At 46.3% G+C, this 25,657-nt stretch overlaps 1 protein-coding gene across 4 annotated transcripts in view; it reads left to right on the forward strand.

The window, feature by feature from the left end:
• GRAMD1C (GRAM domain containing 1C) overlaps window positions 1–25,657 on the forward strand; it is a 144,103-nt gene that overhangs the window by 60,816 nt on the left and 57,630 nt on the right. For 2 of the 4 annotated variants that reach the window (XM_073577055.1, XM_073577054.1), the window contains exons 3-5: window positions 6,109–6,193; window positions 24,571–24,674; window positions 25,121–25,216. In XM_073577055.1, the coding sequence (XP_073433156.1) occupies window positions 6,109–6,193; window positions 24,571–24,674; window positions 25,121–25,216 (285 nt within the window). The other 2 variants (XM_073577056.1, XM_073577059.1) reach the window with 2 other exon arrangements.

The raw sequence follows: 25,657 nt of genomic DNA on the forward strand, positions 1-25,657 counted from the left end.
TGTGCTGTTGGTAATTTTCCGACTGTCTTGGTGGCTTTAATTTGTCCATTTAGTCGGCCAGTAAATATACCATTTGGTTTTTGATATATGAAACTGCTTATATCCAGTCATATATATGTGCCGTGCTATTTTATCCCCCTTTGGTGTCTTTGTGTACCTTTCTATCATAGCTGCAATACTCTTTGTCTCCTTATACCTTTCTATCATAGCTGCAATACTCTTTGTCTCCTTATACCTTTCTATCATAGCTGTGATGCTCTGTGTCTTTTGACATCTTTCTATCATAGCAGTGATGCTCTGCCTGCCCTGACTCCTTTCTATCATAGTTGTGTTGATCTTTGTCTCCTTACACTTTTCCATCATAGCTGTGATGCTCTGCGTCTCCTTACACCTTTCTATCATAGCTGTGTTGCTCTGCATCTCCTGACCCCTTTCTATCATAGCTACGATGCTCTGCGTCTCCTTACACCTTTCTATCATAAATATCTTGTGAAGTACATCACATAAATACACCCTAAACGGTGATATATAGATGATCAATAAAGTAGGACCTATAGAAAGGAAAAATCGCATATAGTAGCGAAAACCTAAGAGAAAAACGCAATCAAAATCAAAATATGCTGAAGTAGAAAAAATGTTTATTGAGATATATAAATACAAGGAGAAGGGAGGTTACCCTCAAGGCACATATTGACAAAGGACGCTCAATGGATCAAAGCACACATAGTACATACAGTAGGGGATATAGACAATATATAAAGTTGAAATAATCAGTACCACTACAGTAAAAGAAGGATATAACAATCACCAATAGGGACTGTATGGGAAAATAATATCATACCCATTGCTATACCATCCCACAAGACATTGCTCAATGTGCTATAGGACAACCCGCACCCCAAATAATTATATGAATTGCCAAATACCTGACATAATAACGGGAGGCAGGAGCCTAGTCCAGGAGCGTCACCCCGACGCGCTTTTCGGCTGGAAAGCCTTTCTCAAGGGGCTTACACCTTTCTATCATAGCTGTGATGCTCTGTGTCTTTTGACACCTTTCTATCATATCAGTGATGGTCTGCCTGCCCTGACTCCTTTCTATCATAGTTGTGTTGGTCTTTGTCTCCTTATACCTTTCCATCATAGCTGTGATGCTCTGCGTCTCCTTACACCTTTCTATCATAGCTGTGATGATCTGTGTCTTCTGATACATTTCTATCATACAGTACATGTGATGCTCTGTGTCTTCTGACACCTTTCTATCATAGCTACGATGCTCTGCGTCTCCTTACACCTTTCTATCATAGCTGTGTTGCTCTGCATCTCCTGACACCTTTCTATCATAGATGTGATGATCTGTGTCTTCTGATACGTTTCTATCATAGATGTGATGCTCTGTGTCTTCTGACACCTTTCTATCATAGCTACGATGCTCTGCGTCTCCTTACACCTTTCTATCATAGCTGTGTTGCTCTGCATCTCCTGACACCTTTCTATCATAGATGTGATGTTCTGTATCTTCTCATACCTTTCTTAGGAGCGCAGGAAGGAGACTCAGACAAGAGATGGGTTTAAACCACATCGTATTTCGACGGAGGATCCGTCTTCATCAGGTGAAAGTTCCACCTGATGAAGACAGATCCTCCGTCGAAACGCGTTGTGGTTTAAACCCATCTCTTGTCTGAGTCTCCTTCCTGCGCTCCTAAGACCGTTTTCCATTTTCTCATTGCTCCTATCCTCCATTGGATGTTTTCGGCTGGAGCTGCGGTGGAGACCTGACATCCTTGTCTGTCCCTGGGTTGCTTCCTAAGCGCTCCTTTATGACCGCTTATCACTGACTCTTTCTCACACCATTGTATCATAGATGTGATGCTCTGTGTCTTCTGACACCTTTCTATCATAGCTGTGTTGCTCTGCATCTCCTTACACCTTTCTATCATAGATGTGATGCTCTGTGTCTTCTGTCACCTTTCTATCATAGCTGTGATGCTCTGTGTCTTTTGACACCTTTCTATCATACAGTAGATGTGATGCTCTATGTCTTCTGACACCTTTCTATCATAGATGTGATGCTCTGTGTCTTCTGACACCTTTCTATCATAGCTGTGATGCTCTGTGTCTTCTGACACCTTTCTATCATACAGTACATGTGATGCTCTGTGTCTTCTGACACCTTTCTATCATAGCTGTGATGCTCTGTGTCTTCTGTCACCTGTCTATCATAGCTGTGATGCTCTGTGTCTTCTGACACCTTTCTATCATACAGTAGATGTGATGCTCTGTGTCTTCTGACACCTTTCTATCATAGATGTGATGCTCTGTGTCTTCTGACACCTTTCTATCATAGATGTGATGCTCTGTGTCTTCTGACACCTTTCTATCATAGCTGTGATGCTCTGTGTCTTCTGACACCTTTCTATCATACAGTACATGTGATGCTCTGTGTCTTCTGACACCTTTCTATCATAGCTGTGATGCTCTGTGTCTTCTGACACCTTTCTATCATAGATGTGATGCTCTGTGTCTTCTGACACCTTTCTATCATGGATGTGATGCTCTGTGTCTTCTGACACCTTTCTATCATACAGTAGATGTGATGCTCTGTGTCTTCTGACACCTTTCTATCATACAGTAGATGTGATGCTCTGTGTCTTCTGACACCTTTCTATCATAGATGTGATGCTCTGTGTCTTCTGACACCTTTCTATCATAGCTGTGATGCTCTGTGTCTTCTGACACCTTTTTATCATACAGTAGATGTGATGCTCTGTGTCTTCTGACACCTTTCTATCATAGCTGTGATGCTCTGTGTCTTCTGACACCTTTCTATCATACAGTAGATGTGATGCTCTGTGTCTTCTGACACCTTTCTATCATAGCTGTGATGCTCTGTGTCTTCTGACACCTTTCTACCACAGCAGCCGATGTCCCGTGTCTACTTATACCTTTCCATCATACATTTGATGCTCTGTGTCTTCTGACACCTTTCTATCATAGCTGTGATGCTCTGTGTCTTCTGACACCTTTCTACCACAGCAGCCGATGTCCTGTGTCTACTTATACCTTTCCATCATAGATTTGATGCTCTGTGTCTCCTTTCACCTTTCTATCATAGCTGCGATTTCTCTGCGTCTCCTTACACCTTTCTATCATTGCTGTGATGCTCTGCGTGCCCTGATTCTCTTTTCTATCACTGCATCCATCACTAGTGCTAGTCAGTGGCCCACTGACCGCACATCACAGATGCATCACATCACTGGATTGGTCGCAGCATAAATATACAGTTGTGGCCAAAAGTATTGACACCCCTGCAATTCTGTCAGATAATACTCAGTTTCTTCCTGAAAATGATTGCAAACACAAATTCTTTGTTATTATTATCTTCATTTAATTTGTCTTAAATGAAAAAACACAAAAAGAATTGTCCTAAAGCCAAATTGGATATAATTCCACACCAAACATAAAAAAGAGGGTGGACAAAAGTATTGGCACTGTTCGAAAAATCATGTGATGCTTCTCTAATTTGCGTAATTAACAGCACCTGTAACTTACCTGTGGCACTTAACAGGTGTTGGCAATAACTAAATCACACTTGCAGCCAGTTGACATGGATTAAAGTTGACTCAACCTCTGTCCTGTGTCCTTGTGTGTACCACATTGAGCATGGAGAAAAGAAAGAAGACCAAAGAACTGTCTGAGGACTTTAGAAACCAAATTGTGAGGAAGCATGAGCAATCTCAAGGCTACAAGTCCATCTCCAAAGACCTGAATGTTCCTGTGTCTACCGTGCGCAGTGTCATCAAGAAGTTTAAAGCCCATGGCACTGTGGCTAACCTCTCTAGATGTGGACGGAAAAGAAAAATTGACAAGAGATTTCAACGCAAGATTGTGCGGATGTTGGATAAAGAACCTCGACTAACATCCAAACAAGTTCAAGCTGCCCTGCAGTCCGAGGGTACAACAGTGTCAACCCGTACTATCCGTTGGTGTCTGAATGAAAAGGGACTGTATGGTAGGAGACCCAGGAAGACCCCACTTCTTACCCCGAGACATAAAAAAGCCAGGCTGGAGTTTGCCAAAACTTACCTGAAAAAGCCTAAAACGTTTTGGAAGAATGTTCTCTGGTCAGATGAGACAAAAGTAGAGCTTTTAGGGCAAAGGCATCAACATAGAGTTTACAGGAGAAAAAAAAGAGGCATTCAAAGAAAAAAGCACGGTCCCTACAGTCAAACATGGCGGAGGTTCCCTGATGTTTTGGGGTTGCTTTGCTGCCTCTGGCACTGGACTGCTTGACCGTGTGCATGGCATTATGAAGTCTGAAGACTACCAACAAATTTTGCAGCATAATGTAGGGCCCAGTGTGAGAAAGCTGGGTCTCCCTCAGAGGTCATGGGTCTTCCAGCAGGACAATGACCCAAAACACATTTCAAAAAGCACTAGAAAATGGTTTGAGAGAAAGCACTGGAGACTTCTAAGGTGGCCAGCAATGAGTCCAGACCTGAATCCCATAGAACACCTGTGGAGAGATCTAAAAATGGCGGTTTGGAGAAGGCACCCTTCAAATATCAGGGACCTGGAGCAGTTTGCCAAAGAAGAATGGTCTAAAATTCCAGCAGAGCATTGTAAGAAACTCATTGATGGTTACCGGAAGCGGTTGGTCGCAGTTATTTTGGCTAAAGGTTGTGCAACCAAGTATTAGGCTGAGGGTGCCAATACTTTTGTCTGGCCCATTTTTGGAGTTTTGTGTGAAATGATCAATGTTTTGCTTTTTGCTTCATTCTCTTTTGTGTTTTTTCATTTAAGACAAATTAAATGAAGATAATAATACCAAAGAATTTGTGTTTGCAATCATTTTCAGGAAGAAACTGAGTATTATCTGACAGAATTGCAGGGGTGTCAGTACTTTTGGCCACAACTGTATACTCATGACATAGTATAAAATGCCGCGTGGCGTATAACAGCAGATACAACACATCGGCCTCTCATCTGTCACTGCCTCGTATCCACCCCGGACATCCGCCATTGTCAGCGGACAGTCGGTGTTATTCACTCTCCGTGGCTCAGCATTGCACACACAGCGTACCCGTATTATACCCGTATGGCCGTAGCGCTTCCTTTGTGAGCGGCTTCTGATCACGAGCTCCACAAACCTACATGATAAGTATGTAGCATAATACATAAATCCTTCTCCAGGTGGCGCTGTCCAGTCTTGTTTAGCGCTGATGCTCTCCTACCTGGACAGTTCCTGATCATCCGCCCTATTTGGACATAGGTGGGATAATATCAACTTGCGACCCCCTGTCTATTAAGGCACAGAGCTTTGCTGTTTTTGCTTTGCAGGACTTGGCGTGACTATGTGTTACATGGACGCCTGATGTCACTGCTAATACCCCGGGGGGTCACACAGATCCCACCACTGTTACCACTTTATCACAGATGACACCATAGAGATCACACAGGTCCCACCGCTGCCACCAGTTTATCAGGGAAACGCAACCGCTGCCCCCAATTGTCAGGACAATTACACAATTGACGAGTGATGGACGAGGCCGCGGCTGCTTCCTCCACTACTAGATAGGTTATTGGGCAACTAACAGTGAGTGTATGGTATATACACCTCCAATTCCAACACATGAAATATATACTGTATATACACCCCCGGTACGGTCATTGCCAACTCCACAATAGCACAAAGAAAAGGAACTACTTCTAGCTGCCACCTCCAGTAGTTTATACAGGCTAATTGGACACCCGTTACAGGTAGTGAATGGCTTCAGGGGTGCGGTTTACAGAGTAAGAGGAACAGAGCTATTAAATAGAGTAAGAGGAACAGAGCTATTACATTTTACATATTTAATCTAAAAAGATAATCAGTGCATATAAAAAATATACAAAGATGTTACAAAATGGAAACAAAACAATATGATATATACAATTGCATAGAATAAATAGCTCTTCCCCCCTTCTTAAGAGGTCTTATGGATTTTAATTTTTCTCTATAACACCTGACATTTAGGGTCCTCCAGCAATCAGCCCATTTTTGTGGACGTAGCTCATTTTCAAGATGACTGCATGCTGTCAGTGACTGTAGATCCATCATCTCCCCAGGTCTCCAGCTCTACCTACAAGCAGAGGAGTGAAGAGTTTCGCCGACTGTTCAAGGACTTACCAGAGAGCGAGAAACTCATAGTAGGTGAGCAAGATCTGCGACCATGTGTGTATGATGGTCATGTGTACATGTATGATGCTCTGGGCAAAAGCCAATGTTCATGAATGATGGGGCAGAGACCTGTGAGCATGTATGATGGCGCAGAGACCAGTGTACATGTATGATGGTGCAGTGACCTGTGAGCATGTATGATGGTGCAGAGACCTGTGAGCATGTATGATGGTGCAGAGACCTGTGCGCATGTATGATGGTGCAGAGACCTTTGTGCATGTATGATGGTGCAGAGACCAGTGTACATGTATGATGGCGCAGTGACCTGTGAGCATGTATGATGGTGCATAGACCTGTGAGCATGTATGATGGTGCAGAGACCTGTGCGCATATATGATAGTGCAGAGACCTTTGTGCATGTATGATGGTGCAGTTACCTGTGTACATGTATGATGGTGCAGTTACCTGTGCGCATGTATGATGGTGTAGTTACCTGTGCGCATGTATGATGGTAAAGTGACCTGTGTGCATGTATGATGGTGCAGAGACTTGTGTACATGTATGATGGTGCAGTGACCTGTGCACATGTATGATGGTGCAGTGACCTGTGTGCATGTATGATGGTGCAGTGACCTGTGCGCATGTATGATGGTGCAGTGACCTGTGTGCATGTATGATAGGTCAGAGACCTGTGTGCATGTGTGATGGTGTAATGACCTGTGTGCATGTATGATGGTGCAGTGACCTGTGCGTATGTATGATGGTGCAGTGACCTGTGTGCATGTATGATAGGTCAGAGACCTGTGTGCATGTGTGATGGTGTAATGACCTGTGCGCATGTATGATGGTGCAGAGACCTTTGTGCATGTATGATGGTGCAGTTACCTGTGTACATGTATGATGGTGCAGTTACCTGTGCGCATGTATGATGGTGCAGTGACCTGTGCGCATGTATGATGGTAAAGTGACCTGTGTGCATGTATGATGGTGCAGAGACTTGTGTGCATGTATGATGGTGCAGTGACCTGTGCACATGTATGATGGTGCAGTGACCTGTGCGCATGTATGATGGTGCAGTGACCTGTGTGCATGTATGATAGGTCAGAGACCTGTGTGCATGTGTGATGGTGTAATGACCTGTGTGCATGTATGAAGGTGCAGTGACCTGTGCGCACGTATTATGGTGCAATGACCTGTGTGCATGTATGATGGTGCAGTGACCTGTGTACATGTATGATGGTGCAGTGACCTGTGTGCATGTATGATGGTGCAGTGACCTGTGTGCATGTATGATGGTGCAGTGACCTGTACGCATGTATGATGGTGCAGTGATCTGTGCACATGTATGATGGGTCAGAGACCTGTGTACATATATGATGGTGCAGTTACCTGTGTGCATGTATGATGGTGCAGAGACCTGTGTACATGTATGATGGTGCAGTCACTTGTGCACATGTATGATGGTGCAGAGACCTGTGTGCATGTATGATGGTGCAGTGACCTGTGTACATGTATGATGGTGCAGAGACCTGTGTGCATGTATGATGGTGCAGTGACCTGTGTACATGTATGATGGTGCAGAAACCTGTGTGCATGTATGATGGTGCAATGACCTGTGTGCATGTATGATGGTGCAGTGATCTGTGCACATGTATGATGGTGCAGTGACCTGTGTGCATGTATGATGGTGCAGTGACCTGTGCACATGTATGATGGTGCAGTGACCTGTGCCCATGTATGATGGTGCAGAAACCTGTGTGCATGTATGATGGTGCAGAGACCTGTGTGCATGTATGATGGTGCAGTGACCTGTGTACATGTATGATGGTGCAGAGACCTGTGTGCATGTATGATGGTGCAGTGACCTGTGTACATGTATGATGGTGCAGAAACCTGTGTGCATGTATGATGGTGCAATGACCTGTGTGCATGTATGATGGTGCAGTGATCTGTGCACATGTATGATGGTGCAGAGACCTGTGTGCATGTATGATGGTGCAGTGACCTGTGCACATGTATGATGGTGCAGTGACCTGTGCCCATGTATGATGGTGCAGAAACCTGTGTGCATGTATGATGGTGCAATGACCTGTGTGCATGTATGATGGTGCAGTGATCTGTGCACATGTATGATGGGTCAGAGACCTGTGTGCATGTATGATGGTGCAGTGACCTGTGTGCATGTATGATGGTGCAGTGACCTGTGTACATGTATGATGGTGTAGTGACCTGTGCACATGTATGATGGTGCAGTGACCTGTGCACATGTATGATGGTGCAGTGACCTGTGCGCATGTATGATGGTGCAGAGACCTGTGCGCATGTATGATGGTGCACAGACCTGTGTGCATGTATGATGGTGCAGAGACCTGTGTGCATGTATGATGGTGCAGTGACCTGTGTGCATGTATGATGGTGCAGTTACCTGTGCGCATGTATGATGGTGCAGAGACCTGTGCGCATGTATGATGGTGCAGTGACCTGTGTGCATGTATGATGGTGCAGTGACCTGTGTGCATGTATGATGGTGCAGTGACCTGTGTACATGTATGATGGTGTAGTAACCTGTGCACATGTATGATGGTGCAGTGACCTGTGCACATGTATGATGGTGCAGTGACCTGTGCGCATGTATGATGGTGCAGAGACCTGTGTGCATGTATGATGGTGCAGTGACCTGTGCACATGTATGATGGTGCACAGACCTGTGTGCATGTATGATGGTGCAGTGACCTGTGTGCATGTATGATGGTGCAGAGACCTGTGTGCATGTATGATGGTGCAGTGACCTGTGCACATGTATGATGGTGCAGAGACCTGTGTGCATGTATGATGGTGCAGTGACCTGTGCACATGTATGATGGTGCAGTGACCTGTGCACATGTATGATGGTGCACAGACCTGTGTACATGTATGATGGTGCAGAGACCTGTGTGCATGTATGATGGTGCAGTGACCTGTGCGCATGTATGATGGTACAGTGACCTGTGTGCATGTATGATGGTGCAGTTACCTGTGCGCATGTATGATGGTGCAGAGACCTGTGCGCATGTATGAAGGTGCAGAGACCTGTGTGCATGTATGATGGTGCAGTGACCTGTGTACATGTATGATGGTGTAGTGACCTGTGCACATGTATGATGGTGCAGTGACCTGTGCACATGTATGATGGTGCAGAGACCTGTGCGCATGTATGATGGTGCAGAGACCTGTGTGCATGTATGATGGTGCAGTGATCTGTGCACATGTATGATGGGTCAGAGACCTGTGTACATATATGATGGTGCAGTTACCTGTGCGCATTTTTGATGGTGCAGAGACCTGTGTGCATGTATGATGGTGCAGTGATCTGTCAGACCTGTGTACATATATGATGGTGCAGTTACCTGTGCGCATTTTTGATGGTGCAGAGACCTGTGTACATATATGATGGTGCAGTTACCTGTGCGCATTTTTGATGGTGCAGAGACCTGTGTACATGTATGATGGTGCAGTCACTTGTGCACATGTATGATGGTGCAGAGACCTGTGTGCATGTATGATGGTGCAGTGACCTGTGTACATGTATGATGGTACAGTGACCTGTGCACATGTATGATGGTGCAGTGACCTGTGCCCATGTATGATGGTGCAGAAACCTGTGCGCATGTATGATGGTGCACAGACCTGTGTGCATGTATGATGGTGCAGAGACCTGTGTGCATGTATGATGGTGCAGTGACCTGTGTGCATGTATGATGGTGCAATGACCTGTGTGCTTGTATGATGGGTCAGAGACCTGTGTGCATGTATGATGGTGCAGTGACCTGTGTGCATGTATGATGGTGCAGTGACCTGTGTACATGTATGATGGTGTAGTGACCTGTGCACATGTATGATGGTGCAGTGACCTGTGCGCATGTATGATGGTGCAGTGACCTGTGCGCATGTATGATGGTGCAGAGACCTGTGCGCATGTATGATGGTGCACAGACCTGTGTGCATGTATGATGGTGCAGAGACCTGTGTGCATGTATGATGGTGCAGTGACCTGTGCGCATGTATGATGGTACAGTGACCTGTGTGCATGTATGATGGTGCAGTTACCTGTGCGCATGTATGATGGTGCAGAGACCTGTGTGCATGAATGATGGTGCAGTGACCTGTGTGCATGTATGATGGTGCAGTGACCTGTGGGCATGTATGATGGTGCAGTGACCTGTGTACATGTATGATGGTGCAGTGACCTGTGCACATGTATGATGGTGCAGTGACCTGTGCACATGTATGATGGTGCAGTGACCTGTGCACATGTATGATGGTGCAGAGACCTGTGCGCATGTATGATGGTGCAGTTACCTGTGCGCATGTATGATGGTGCAGAGACCTGTGCGCATGTATGATGGTGCAGTGACCTGTGCGCATGTATGATGGTGCTGAGACCTGTGCGCATGTATGATGGTGCAGTTACCTGTGCGCATGTATGATGGTGCAGAGACCTGTGTGCATGTATGATGGTGCAGTGACCTGTGCACATGTATGAAGGTGCAGTTACCTGTGCGCATGTATGATGGTGCAGTGACCTGTGTGCATGTATGATGGTGCAGAGACCTGTGTGCATGTATGATGGTGCAGAGACCTGTGTGCATGTATGATGGTACAGTGACCTGTGTGCATGTATGATGGTGCAGTGACCTGTGTGCTTGTATGATGGTGCAGTTACATGTGTGCATGTATGATGGTGCAGTGACCTGTGTGCATGTATGATGGTGCAGAGACCTGTGTGCATGTATGATGGTGCAGTGACCTGTGTGCATGTATGATGGTACAGTGACCTGTGTGCATGTATGATGGTGCAGTTACCTCTGCGCATGTATGATGGTGCAGTGACCTGTGCGCATGTATGATGGTACAGTGACCTGTGTGCATGTATGATGGTGCAGTTACCTCTGCGCATGTATGATGGTGCAGTGACCTGTGCGCATGTATGATGGTGCAGAGACCTGTGCGCATGTATGATGGTGCAGTGACCTGTGTGCATGTATGATGGTGCAGTGACCTGTGTGCATGTATGATGGTGCAGTTACCTCTGCGCATGTATGATGGTGCAGTGACCTGTGTGCATGTATGATGGTGCAGTTACCTCTGCGCATGTATGATGGTGCAGTGACCTGTGTGCATGTATGATGGTGCAGTTACCTCTGCGCATGTATGATGGTGCAGTGACCTGTGTGCATGTATGATGGTGCAGTGACCTGTGTGCATGTATGATGGTGCAGTGACCTGTGCGCATGTATGATGGTGCAGAGACCTGTGCGCATGTATGATGGTGCAGTGACCTGTGCGCATGTATGATGGTGCAGTTACCTCTGCGCATGTATGATGGTGCAGTGACCTGTGCGCATGTATGATGGTACAGTGACCTGTGTGCATGTATGATGGTGCAGTTACCTCTGCGCATGTATGATGGTGCAGTGACCTGTGCGCATGTATGATGGTGCAGTGACCTGTGCGCATGTATGATGGTGCAGTGACCTGTGTGCATGTATGATGGTGCAGTGACCTGTGTGCATGTATGATGGTACAGTGACCTGTGTGCATGTATGATGGTGCAGTTACCTCTGCGCATGTATGATGGTGCAGTGACCTGTGCGCATGTATGATGGTGCAGAGACCTGTGCGCATGTATGATGGTGCAGTTACCCGTGCGCATGTATGATGGTGCAGAGACCTGTGTGCATGTATGATGGTGCAGAGACCTGTGTGCATGTATGATGGTGCAGTGACCTGTGCGCATGTATGGTGGTACAGTGACCTGTGTGCATGTATGATGGTGCAGTGATCTGTGCGCATGTATGATGGGTCCGAGACCTGTGTACATGTATGATGGTGCAGTTACATGTGCGCATGTATGATGGTGCAGAGACCTGTGCGTATGTATGATGGTGCAGTGACCTGTGCGCATGTATGATGGTACAGTGACCTGTGTGCATGTATGATGGTGCAGTGACCTGTGCGCATCTATGATGGTGCAGAGACCTGTGTGCATTTATGATGGGTCAGAGACCTGTGTGCATGTATGATGGTGCAGTGACCTGTGCGCACGTATTATGGTGCAATGACCTGTGTGCATGTATGATGGTGCAGTGACCTGTGCGCATGTATGATGGTGCAGAGACCTGTGTGCACGTATGATGGGTCAGAGACCTGTGTGCACGTATGATGGTGCAGTGATCTGTGCGCACGTATTATGGTGCAATGACCTGTGCGCATGTATGATGGTGCAGAGACCTGTGTGCATGTATGATGGGTCAGAGACCTGTGTGCATGTATGATGGTGCAGTTACCTGTGCGCATGTATGATGGTGCAGAGACCTGTGTGCATGAATGATGGTGCAGTGACCTGTGTGCATGTATGATGGTGCAGTGACCTGTGTACATGTATGATGGTGCAGTGACCTGTGTGCATGTATGATGGTGCAGTGACCTGTACGCATGTATGATGGTGCAGTGACCTGTGTGCATGTATGATGGTGCAGTGACCTGTGTGCATGTATGATGGTACAGTGACCTGTGTGCATGTATGATGGTGCAGTTACCTCTGCGCATGTATGATGGTGCAGTGACCTGTGCGCATGTATGATGGTGCAGAGACCTGTGCGCATGTATGATGGTGCACAGACCTGTGTGCATGTATGATGGTGCAGTGACCTGTGTGCATGTATGATGGTGCAGTGACCTGTGCACATGTATGATGGTGCAGTGACCTGTGCGCATGTATGATGGTGCAGAGACCTGTGCGCATGTATGATGGTGCAGTTACCTGTGCGCATGTATGATGGTGCAGAGACCTGTGTGCATGTATGATGGTGCAGTCACCTGTGCGCATGTATGATGGTGCTGAGACCTGTGTGCATGTATGATGGTGCAGTTACCTGTGCGCATGTATGATGGTGCAGAGACCTGTGTGCATGTATGATGGTGCAGTGACCTGTGCACATGTATGAAGGTGCAGTTACCTGTGCGCATGTATGATGGTGCAGTGACCTGTGTGCATGTATGATGGTGCAGAGACCTGTGTGCATGTATGATGGTTCAGTGACCTGTGTGCATGTATGATGGTACAGTGACCTGTGTGCATGTATGATGGTGCAGTGACCTGTGTGCATGTATGATGGTGCAGTGACCTGTGTGCATGTATGATGGTGCAGTTACATGTGTGCGTGTATGATGGTGCAGAGACCTGTGTGCATGTATGATGGTGCAGAGACCTGTGTGCATGTATGATGGTGCAGTGACCTGTGTGCATGTATGATGGTACAGTGACCTGTGTGCATGTATGATGGTACAGTGACCTGTGTGCATGTATGATGGTGCAGTGACCTGTGTACATGTATGATGGTACAGTGACCTGTGTGCATGTATGATGGTGCAGTTACCTCTGCGCATGTATGATGGTGCAGTGACCTGTGCGCATGTATGATGGTGCAGAGACCTGTGCGCATGTATGATGGTGCAGTTACCTGTGCGCATGTATGATGGTGCAGAGATCTGTGTGCATGTATGATGGGTCAGAGACCTGTGTGCATGTATGATGGTGCAGTGACCTGTGTGCATGTATGATGGTACAGTGACCTGTGTGCATGTATGATGGTGCAGTGACCTGTGTGCATGTATGATGGTGCAGAGACCTGTGTGCATGTATGATGGTGCAGTGACCTGTGTGCATGTATGATGGTACAGTGACCTGTGTGTATGTATGATGGTACAGTGACCTGTGCGCATGTATGATGGTGCAGTGACCTCTGCGCATGTATGATGGTGCAGTGACCTGTGTGCATGTATGATGGTACAGTGACCTGTGTGCATGTATGATGGTGCAGTGACCTGTGCACATGTATGATGGTGCAGTTACATGTGTGCGTGTATGATGGTGCAGAGACCTGTGTGCATGTATGATGGTGCAGAGACCTGTGTGCATGTATGATGGTACAGTGACCTGTGCACATGTATGATGGTGCAGTTACATGTGTGCGTGTATGATGGTGCAGAGACCTGTGTGCATGTATGATGGTGCAGTGACCTGTGTGCATGTATGATGGTACAGTGACCTGTGTGCATGTATGATGGTGCAGTGACCTGTGTGCATGTATGATGGTGCAGTGACCTGTGTGCATGTATGATGGTACAGTGACCTGTGTGTATGTATGATGGTACAGTGACCTGTGCGCATGTATGATGGTGCAGTGACCTCTGCGCATGTATGATGGTGCAGTGACCTGTGTGCATGTATGATGGTACAGTGACCTCCTGTGTGCATGTATGATGGTACAGTGACCTGTGTGCATGTATGATGGTGCAGTGACCTGTGCACATGTATGATGGTGCAGTTACATGTGTGCGTGTATGATGGTGCAGAGACCTGTGTGCATGTATGATGGTGCAGAGACCTGTGTGCATGTATGATGGTGCAGTGACCTGAGTGCATGTATGATGGTACAGTGACCTGTGTGCATGTATGATGGTACAGTGACCTGTGTGCATGTATGATGGTGCAGTGACCTGTGTGCATGTATGATGGGTCAGAGACCTGTGTGCATGTATGATGGTGCAGTGACCTGTGTGCATGTATGATGGTGCAGTGACCTGTACGCATGTATGATGGTGCAGAGACCCGTGTGCATGTATGATGGGTCAGAGACCCATGTGCATGTATGATGGTGCAATGACCTGTGTGCATGTATGATGGTGCAGTGATCTGTGCACATGTATGATGGGTCAGAGACCTGTGTGCATGTATGATGGTGCAGTGACCTGTGTGCATGTATGATGGAGCAGTGACCTGTGTACATGTATGATGGTGTAGTGACCTGTGCACACTTATGATGGTGCAGTGACCTGTGCACATGTATGATGGTGCAGTGACCTGTGCGCATGTATGATGGTGCAGAGACCTGTGCGCATGTATGATGGTGCACAGACCTGTGTGCATGTATGATGGTGCAGTGACCTGTGTGCATGTATGATGGTGCAGTGACCTGTGCGCATGTATGATGGTGCAGTGACCTGTGCACATGTATGATGGTGCAGTGACCTGTGCGCATGTATGATGGTGCAGTGACCTGTGCGCATGTATGATGGTGCAGAGACCTGTGCGCATGTATGATGGTGCAGTTACCTGTGCGCATGTATGATGGTGCAGAGACCTGTGCGCATGTATGATGGTGCAGTCACCTGTGCGCATGTATGATGGTGCTGAGACCTGTGCGCATGTATGATGGTGCAGTTACCTGTGCGCATGTATGATGGTGCAGAGACCTGTGTGCATGTATGATGGTGCAGTGACCTGTGCACATGTATGAAGGTGCAGTTACCTGTGCGCATGTATGATGGTGCAGTGACCTGTGTGCATGTATGATGGTGCAGAGACCTGTGTGCATGTATGATGGTTCAGTGACCTGTGTGCATGTATGATGGTACAGTGACCTGTGTGCATGTATGATGGTGCAGTGACCTGTGTGCATGTATGATGGTGCAGTGACCTGTGTGCATGTATGATGGTGCAGTTACATGTGTGCGTGTATGATGGTGCAGAGACCTGTGTGCATGTATGATGGTGCAGAGACCTGTGTGCATGTATGATGGTGCAGTGACCTGTGTGCATGTATGATGGTGCAATGACCTGTGTGCTTGTATGATGGGTCAGAGACCTGTGTGCATGTATGATGGTGCAGTGACCTGTGTGCATGTATGATGGTGCAGTGACCTGTGTACATGTAGAATCATAGAATCATAGAATCGTAGAGTTGGAAGGGACCTCCTGGGCCATCTGGTCCAACCCCCTGCTCAAAGCAGGATTCGCTAAATCATCCCAGTCAGATGTCTGTCCAGCCTCTGTTTGAAGACTTCCATTGAAGGAGAACTCACCACTTCTCGTGGCAGCCTGTTCCACTCATTGATCACTCTAACTGTCAAAAAGTTTTTTCTAATATCTAATCTGTGTCTCCTCCCATTCAGTTTCATCCCATTGCTTCTAGTCTTTCCTTGTGCAAATGAGAATAAAGTTGAGCCTTCTACAATGTGACAGCCCTTTAGATATTTGTAGACAGCAATTAAGTCTCCTCTCAGTCTTCTCTTTTGCAAACTAAACATTCCCAAATCCTGCAACCTTTCCTCATAAGACAGGGTTTGCAGACCGGTCACCATTCTGGTCGCTCTTTTCTGAACTTGCTCCAGTTTGTTGATGTCTTTTTTAAAATGTGGTGCCCAAAACTGGACACAATATTCCAGATGAGGTCTGACCAAAGAGGAGTAGAGGGAAATAATGACTTCACGTGATCTAGACTGTATGCTTCTGTTAATACATCCTAGAACTGCATTTGCCTTTTTTGCTGCTGCATCACACTGTTGACTCATATTCAGTCTGTGATCTATTAGTATACCCAAGTCTTTTTCACATGTGCTGTCACTTAGCCCTATTCCTCCCATTCTATATATGCTTTTTTCATTTTTATTGCCCAGATGTAGTACTTTGCATTTCTCCCTGTTAAAAACCATTCTGTTAGTTGCTGCCCACTTCTCCAGTTTATTTAAATCTTTTTGAATCCTCTCTCTCTCTTCTCTAGTATTAGCTATCCCTCCTAGCTTTGTGTCATCAGCAAATTTAATCAGTTTACCCTCAATTCCTTCATCTAAATCGTTGATAAAGATGTTGAACAATACAGGGCCCAGGACAGAGCCCTGTGGTACCCCACTTGAGACATTCTTCCAACTGGATGTGCAGCCATTTACGACCACTCTTTGGGTCCGATCACTAAGCCAGCTATGAATCCACCTAACAGTTGCCTTGTCCATTCCATACTTAGTCATTTTTTCAATAAGGATTGTATGAGAGACTTTGTCAAATGCTTTGCTGAAGTCAAGATATACTATATCTACAGCATTTCCTTGATCCACCCAATCAGTGATACCGTCATAGAAGGAAATTAAGTTAGTCTGACATGACTTATTAGTTACAAACCCATGCTGACTCTGTTTGATCACTTCATTCTTATCCAGGTATTGACTTACATGTTGTTTAATAATTTGTTCAAAGATCTTTCCTGGTATAGAAGTCAGACTCACCGGCCTATAGTTGCCTGGGTCCACCTTCTTCCCCTTTTTGAAGATAGGAACAACATTTGCTCTTCTCCAGTCTTCTGGCACTTCTCCTGTTCTCCAAGAATTTTCAAAGATTATGGAGAGTGGTTCAGAAATTTCTTCTGCTATCTCCTTCAGTACTCTGGGGTGTAATTCATCTGGACCTGGAGACTTGAATTCATTTAGGTTAGCTAAGTGTTTCCTCACTATCTTTCTGTTTATAGATATCCTGGATTCTTCTATTCCCTTAATAGGACAGTGAATAACAGTTGGTGTTACATTTCCTTTCTGAGAGAAAACAGATGCAAAATAGGAATTTAAAAGTTCAGCCTTCTCAACATCCTGTCTTACCATTTCATCATTTTCATCCTGTAAAAATCCTATAGCATCTTTGACTTTTCTTTTACTTTTGACATATCCCCAAAATCCTTTATTATTGCTTTTGACATCTCTTGCAAGCCTCAATTCATTTTCAGCTTTAGCTAATCTGATTTGTGCCCTGCAGATTCTGCAGACAGCATTATATTCTTCTTTAGATATGCCTCCCTCTTTCCATTTTATAAACATTTTTTTCTTCCTTTTTAGCATGTGCTTAAGTTCTGTGTTCACCCATCCTGGTTTCCTTAAATGCTTCCTATTCTTCCCTCTTTTCGGAATTGTTAACAACTGTGCTTTGAGAATTTCATTTTTCAAGATTTCCCATCCTTCCTGGACATTTTTGTCTTTAAGGATATCCAGCCATTGGATTCCTCCAATTCTCTTTCTAAATCCCTTAAAATCTGCCTTTCTGAAATCTAACCTTGACGTCTGAGTCTTCACAGGTCTTCCGCCTCTAGTTATCCAAAATTCTAAAATAGCATGGTCGCTACCTCCTAGGGTTCCAGCCACTTTTACCTCCTCAACCATTTCCTCCCTGTTTATAAGGATTAGATCCAAGGTAGCAGTTCCCCTTGTTTTCTCCCCTACCTTTTGGAAGATAAAGTTGTCAGCAAGAGAGGATAAGAATTTCCTTGACCTGTTAGTTTTGCCTGAGAGAGATTCCCAACAAATGTCTGGATAGTTGAAATCTCCCATGACAACTATGTCATATTTTTTGGAGAACTTGGCCATTTGATGCATAAAGAGTTCATCCATATCTTCAGCTTGCACAGGCGGCCTGTAGTAAATGCCTACAATGGTGTCCTTTCCATTGTTCTGTCCTTGTATTCTTACCCAAACAGTTTCCACAGAACTCCCAGTCTCTGAAGCTTAAATCTCTGTGCAGATATATGCGTTTCTAACATACAATGCAACACCCCCTCCTCGTTTATCAAGTCTGTTTCTTGCAAATAAGTTGTATCCTTCTAGTCTTGTATTCCAATCATGTGTATCGTCCCACCAAGTTTCAGTGATTCCAATGACATCATATTTCTTTTCCTGTGTTAGTAGTTCCAATTCTCCTTGTTTGTTGCCCATGCTTTGTGCATTAGTATAGAAACATTTTAGTTTGTGATTGGTTTCTCTTTCTCCAATATTTTTATTAATTAGATTCTTTCGTCTTTGTTCTTCCTTTCCACTTCTATTAGCAGAGTTCTCAATAGCATTTGTCAGGTGTATGGCTTTTTCTGGTCTTTTGCTTCCCTTCCCATGTTGTTCTAGTTTAAAGCTCTCCTTACAAGTGTAGCAAGGCGACTTCCAAATACATGCTTTCCAGTCTTCGTAAGGTGCACCCCATCTCTAGCAAGTAGTCCATCGTATAAGTAGTTCACTCCGTGATCCAGAAATCCAAATCGTTGCTGACGGCACCATCGACGTAGCCAGTTGTTCACCTGCAGAATCTTATTCCACCTCCTTGTTCCATGGCCATCCACTGGGAGGATGGAAGAGAAGACCACCTGCGCTCCCAGTTCTTTCACTTTCTTGCCTAAGTCTTCAAAGTCTCTGCAGATGGTTTCCAGGTCGTTTCTTGCGGTGTCATTTGTCCCCACATGTAGTAGCAGGAATGGGTAGTCATCTGTAGGTCTGAAGAGTCCTGATATCCTGTCAGACACATCTTTAATTTTTGCACCTGGAAGACAGCACATTTCTCTTGAAGTTATATCCGGTCTGCAGATAGCGGCCTCTGTTCCTCTCAACAGGGAATCCCCCATGACCACCACTCTCCGTTTCTTCTTCACAACATTTTTCTTTCTCCATCCAGGAGGACTCTGAAGGCGTACAAGGTTGCTGTTTGTTGGCAAAGTCTTATCCTGATGTATTTCTTCATCATTTTCCTGCGTGAGAGCCTGGTACTGGTTCCTGAGCAGTATGGGTGCTGACTGCCTCCTGATCCTCCTGCTTCTCTGGGTCACATGTCTCCATCCCTCTGTTTCTTCAGGTGCACTTCGAATTTCTTCTCTTTCTGTAACATGAAGAGATAATTCTGCTCTGTCCAAGAACTCTTCACCTTCCTTAATGATCTTCAACGTAGCTAACCTCTCTTCGAGATTTTGCAACTTTTCCTCCAACAGGGACACAAGCTTGCATTTGTGGCATGTGAAGTTTGGCTTTTCCACTGGTAAGTCTGTGAACATGTAGCAAGAAATGCAGCTCACCAAATGGCTCCTGGCCTCTTCCATCTTGAGATTTCTTAAAAACGATGAAAGATGAGCCAAAATTCTGATTTCCTCTTTTCAGCTGCAACGGCCAAAACCCAGTGATCGTTGAGCTCGCGGAGACTCTTCACTTATCCCAGAAGGCACTGGGAATATGCAAATGATCTCCTCTAGGCTCTTCCCCTGGTACAGTGACCTGTGTGCATGTATGATGGTGCAGAGACCTGTGTGCATGTATGATGGTGCAGTGACCTGTGTGCATGTATGATGGGTCAGAGACCTGTGTGCATGTATGATGGTGCAGTGACCTGTGTGCATGTATGATGGTGCAGTGACCTGTACGCATGTATGATGGTGCAGAGACCCGTGTGCATGTATGATGGGTCAGAGACCCATGTGCATGTATGATGGTGCAATGACCTGTGTGCATGTATGATGGTGCAGTGATCTGTGCACATGTATGATGGGTCAGAGACCTGTGTGCATGTATGATGGTGCAGTGACCTGTGTGCATGTATGATGGAGCAGTGACCTGTGTACATGTATGATGGTGTAGTGACCTGTGCACACTTATGATGGTGCAGTGACCTGTGCACATGTATGATGGTGCAGTGACCTGTGCGCATGTATGATGGTGCAGAGACCTGTGCGCATGTATGATGGTGCACAGACCTGTGTGCATGTATGATGGTGCAGTGACCTGTGTGCATGTATGATGGTGCAGTGACCTGTGCACATGTATGATGGTGCAGTGACCTGTGCACATGTATGATGGTGCAGTGACCTGTGCGCATGTATGATGGTGCAGAGACCTGTGTGCATGTATGATGGTGCAGTTACCTGTGCGCATGTATGATGGTGCAGAGACCTGTGTGCATGTATGATGGTGCAGTCACCTGTGCGCATGTATGATGGTGCTGAGACCTGTGTGCATGTATGATGGTGCAGTTACCTGTGCGCATGTATGATGGTGCAGAGACCTGTGTGCATGTATGATGGTGCAGTGACCTGTGCACATGTATGAAGGTGCAGTTACCTGTGCGCATGTATGATGGTGCAGTGACCTGTGTGCATGTATGATGGTGCAGAGACCTGTGTGCATGTATGATGGTTCAGTGACCTGTGTGCATGTATGATGGTACAGTGACCTGTGTGCATGTATGATGGTGCAGTGACCTGTGTGCATGTATGATGGTGCAGTGACCTGTGTGCATGTATGATGGTGCAGTTACATGTGTGCGTGTATGATGGTGCAGAGACCTGTGTGCATGTATGATGGTGCAGAGACCTGTGTGCATGTATGATGGTGCAGTGACCTGTGTGCATGTATGATGGTACAGTGACCTGTGTGCATGTATGATGGTACAGTGACCTGTGTGCATGTATGATGGTACAGTGACCTGTGTGCATGTATGATGGTGCAGTTACCTCTGCGCATGTATGATGGTGCAGTGACCTGTGCGCATGTATGATGGTGCAGAGACCTGTGCGCATGTATGATGGTGCAGTTACCTGTGCGCATGTATGATGGTGCAGAGACCTGTGTGCATGTATGATGGGTCAGAGACCTGTGTGCATGTATGATGGTGCAGTGACCTGTGTGCATGTATGATGGTACAGTGACCTGTGTGCATGTATGATGGTGCAGTGACCTGTGTGCATGTATGATGGTGCAGAGACCTGTGTGCATGTATGATGGTGCAGTGACCTGTGTGCATGTATGATGGTACAGTGACCTGTGTGCATGTATGATGGTACAGTGACCTGTGTGCATGTATGATGGTGCATTGACCTCTGCGCATGTATGATGGTGCAGTGACCTGTGTGCATGTATGATGGTACAGTGACCTGTGTGCATGTATGATGGTACAGTGACCTGTGTGCATGTATGATGGTGCAGTGACCTGTGCACATGTATGATGGTGCAGTTACATGTGTGCGTGTATGATGGTGCAGAGACCTGTGTGCATGTATGATGGTGCAGAGACCTGTGTGCATGTATGATGGTGCAGTTACATGTGTGCGTGTATGATGGTGCAGAGACCTGTGTGCATGTATGATGGTGCAGAGACCTGTGTGCATGTATGATGGTGCAGTGACCTGAGTGCATGTATGATGGTACAGTGACCTGTGTGCATGTATGATGGTACAGTGACCTGTGTGCATGTATGATGGTGCAGTGACCTCTGCGCATGTATGATGGTGCAGTGACCAGTGCGCATGTATGATGGTGCAGAGACCTGTGCGCATGTATGATGGTGCAGTTACCTGTGCGCATGTATGATGGTGCAGAGACCTGTGTGCATGTATGATGGTGCAGTGACCTGTGTGCATGTATTATGGTGCAATGACCTGTGTGCATGTATGATGGTGCAGTGACCTGTGTGCATGTATGATGGTGCAGTGACCTGTGCGCATGTATGATGGTGCAGAGACCTGTGTGCATGTATGATGGGTCAGAGACCTGTGTGTATGTATGATGGTGCAGTTACATGTGTGCGTGTATGATGGTTAAGAGACCTGTGTGCATGTATGATGGTGCAGAGACCTGTGTGCATGTATGATGGTGCAGTGACCTGAGTGCATGTATGATGGTACAGTGACCTGTGTGCATGTATGATGGTACAGTGACCTGTGTGCATGTATGATGGTGCAGTGACCTCTGCGCATGTATGATGGTGCAGTGACCTGTGCGCATGTATGATGGTGCAGAGACCTGTGCGCATGTATGATGGTGCAGTTACCTGTGCGCATGTATGATGGTGCAGAGACCTGTGTGCATGTATGATGGTGCAGTGACCTGTACGCATGTATGATGGTGCAGTGACCTGTGTGCATGTATTATGGTGCAATGACCTGTGTGCATGTATGATGGTGCAGTGACCTGTGTGCATGTATGATGGTGCAGTGACCTGTGCGCATGTATGATGGTGCAGAGACCTGTGTGCATGTATGATGGGTCAGAGACCTGTGTGCATGTATGATGGTGCAGTGACCTGTACGCATGTATGATGGTGCAGTGACCTGTGTGCATGTATGATGGTGCAGTGACCTGTGTGCATGTATGATGGTGCAGAGACCTGTGTACATGTATGATGGTGCAGTGACCTGTGTGCATGTATGATGGGTCAGAGACCTGTGTGCATGTATGATGGCGCAGTGACCTGTGCGCATGTATTATGCAATGACCTGTGCGCATGTATGATGGTGCAGAGACCTGTGTGCATGTATGATGGGTCAGAGACCTGTGTGCATGTATGATGGTGCAGTGACCTGTGCGCACGTATGATGGTGCAGTGACCTGTACGCATGTATGATGGTGCAGAGACCTGTGTGCATGTATGATGGGTCAGAGACCTGTGTGCATGTATGATGGTGCAATGACCTGTGCGCATGTATGATGGTGCAGAGACCTGTGTGCATGTATGTTGGGTCAGAGACCTGTGTGCATGTATGATGGTGCAGAGACCTGTGTACATGTATGATGGTGCAGTGACCTGTGTGCATGTATGATGGGTCAGAGACCTGTGTGCATGTATGATGGCGCAGTGACCTGTGCGCATGTATTATGCAATGACCTGTGCGCATGTATGATGGTGCAGAGACCTGTGTGCATGTATGATGGGTCAGAGACCTGTGTGCATGTATGATGGTGCAGTGACCTGTGCGCACGTATGATGGTGCAGTGACCTGTACGCATGTATGATGGTGCAGAGACCTGTGTGCATGTATGATGGGTCAGAGACCTGTGTGCATGTATGATGGTGCAGTGACCTGTGCGCATGTATGATGGTGCAATGACCTGTGCGCATGTATGATGGTGCAGAGACCTGTGTGCATGTATGATGGGTCAGAGACCTGTGTGCATGTATGATGGTGCAATGACCTGTGCGCACGTATGATGGTGCAGTGACCTGTACGCATGTATGATGGTGCAGAGACCTGTGTGCATGTATGATGGGTCAGTGACCTGTGTGCATGTATGATGGTGCAGTGACCTGTGCGCATGTATGATGGTGCAATGACCTGTGCGCATGTATGATGGTGCAGAGACCTGTGTGCATGTATGATGGGTCAGTGACCTGTGTGCATGTATGATGGTGCAGTGACCTGTGCGCATGTATGATGGTGCAATGACCTGTGCGCATGTATGATGGTGCAGAGACCTGTGTGCATGTATGATGGGTCAGAGACCTGTGTGCATGTATGATGGTGCAATGACCTGTGCGCATGTATGATGGTGCAGAGACCTGTGTGCATGTATGTTGGGTCAGAGACCTGTGTGCATGTATGATGGTGCAGTGACCTGTGCGCACGTATGATGGTGCAGTGACCTGTACGCATGTATGATGGTGCAGAGACCTGTGTGCATGTATGATGGGTCAGAGACCTGTGTGCATGTATGATGGTGCAGTGACCTGTACGCATGTATGATGGTGCAGTGACCTGTACGCATGTATGATGGTGCAGTGACCTGTGTGCATGTATGATGGTGCAGTGACCTGTGTGCATGCATGATGGTGCAGAGACTAACAATGACCAAAGTGCCCCCATACTGACCGGATAACCCCCCCCTAACCTCTCCATACGTGGCCAGAGCTGCAGCCCCTCTAGAGGTCACAGTGTTTCATAGCGCCCCCCTAGGACAGAGGTGTGAGGATGAGGTGCGGATCACACTGGTCACCTCTGTGGATATAAACTCTGCCCTTTTACTTCCAGATTACGCCTGTGCCCTTCAGAAGGACATCCTGCTCCAAGGACGACTCTACCTCTGCGAGAACTGGGTCTGCTTTCATAGCAATATCTTCCGATGGGAAACTTCGGTAAAAACCGCACCCATGTGACCAAAGTTCAAAGGTTGTGTGTGGGGCGAGAACAGCCACCCCAAGAAGGACACACACTGTCCCTACAGGTCCGCCGCAGTGTTAATAATGGCCACAACAGTGTCAATGGGGGTCTAGGCATAAAAAGGGGATATTTTGGATGGTTCCCCTATACCACTTTCATCTATTAGTAACAGTCTACAAATTGTCCATCTCTGGTGGTCCGGGCACATCCATGCATTATAGAGACAGCCTATGTATTAAAAGAACTGTGCAATACCTGTGATGCCCTATAGGGGCGCTGTAAAAGAAACTGAACACTTGTTCCTGATCTCCCCAACAGATCAGGGGCTTTATTTGGAGTCAATGTTGCATTCAGCAGTTTTTCTGTGTATACAGTTAGTTCACTGGTGTTATCCCGGCACTGAAAAAATGTCTCCCTGCAGATATGTATACAGCTCCGAGAGGTCACCTCCATGACCAAAGAGAAAACGGCTCGCCTCATCCCCAATGCCATCCAGATAAGCACCGAGAACGAGAAGGTAACGTCCGAAACCCTACACTGCACGTAGTAAGAGTGTACATAGGGGGTAGTATTATAGTAGTTATATTCTTGTACATAGGAGCAGTATTATAGTAGTTATATTCTTGTACATAGGGAGCAGTATTATAGTAGTTATATTCTTGTACATAGGGGCAGTATTATAGTAGTTATATTCTTGTACATAGGGAGCAGTATTATAGTAGTTATATTCTTGTACATAGGGGCAGTATTATAGTAGTTATATTCTTGGACATAGGGGGCAGTATTATAGTAGTTATATTCTTGTACATAGGGGCAGTATTATAGTAGTTATATTCTTGTACATAGGGAGCAGTATTATAGTAGTTATATTCTTGTACATAGGAGCAGTATTATAGTAGTTATATTCTTGTACATAGTGGGCAGTATTATAGTAGTTATATTCTTGTACATAGGAGCA

The sequence above is a fragment of the Dendrobates tinctorius genome, unplaced genomic scaffold (genome assembly GCF_039654945.1).
Source record: "Dendrobates tinctorius isolate UK_male_01 unplaced genomic scaffold, ASM3965494v1 ptg000054l, whole genome shotgun sequence".
Taxonomy (NCBI): Eukaryota; Metazoa; Chordata; class Amphibia; order Anura; family Dendrobatidae; genus Dendrobates; species Dendrobates tinctorius.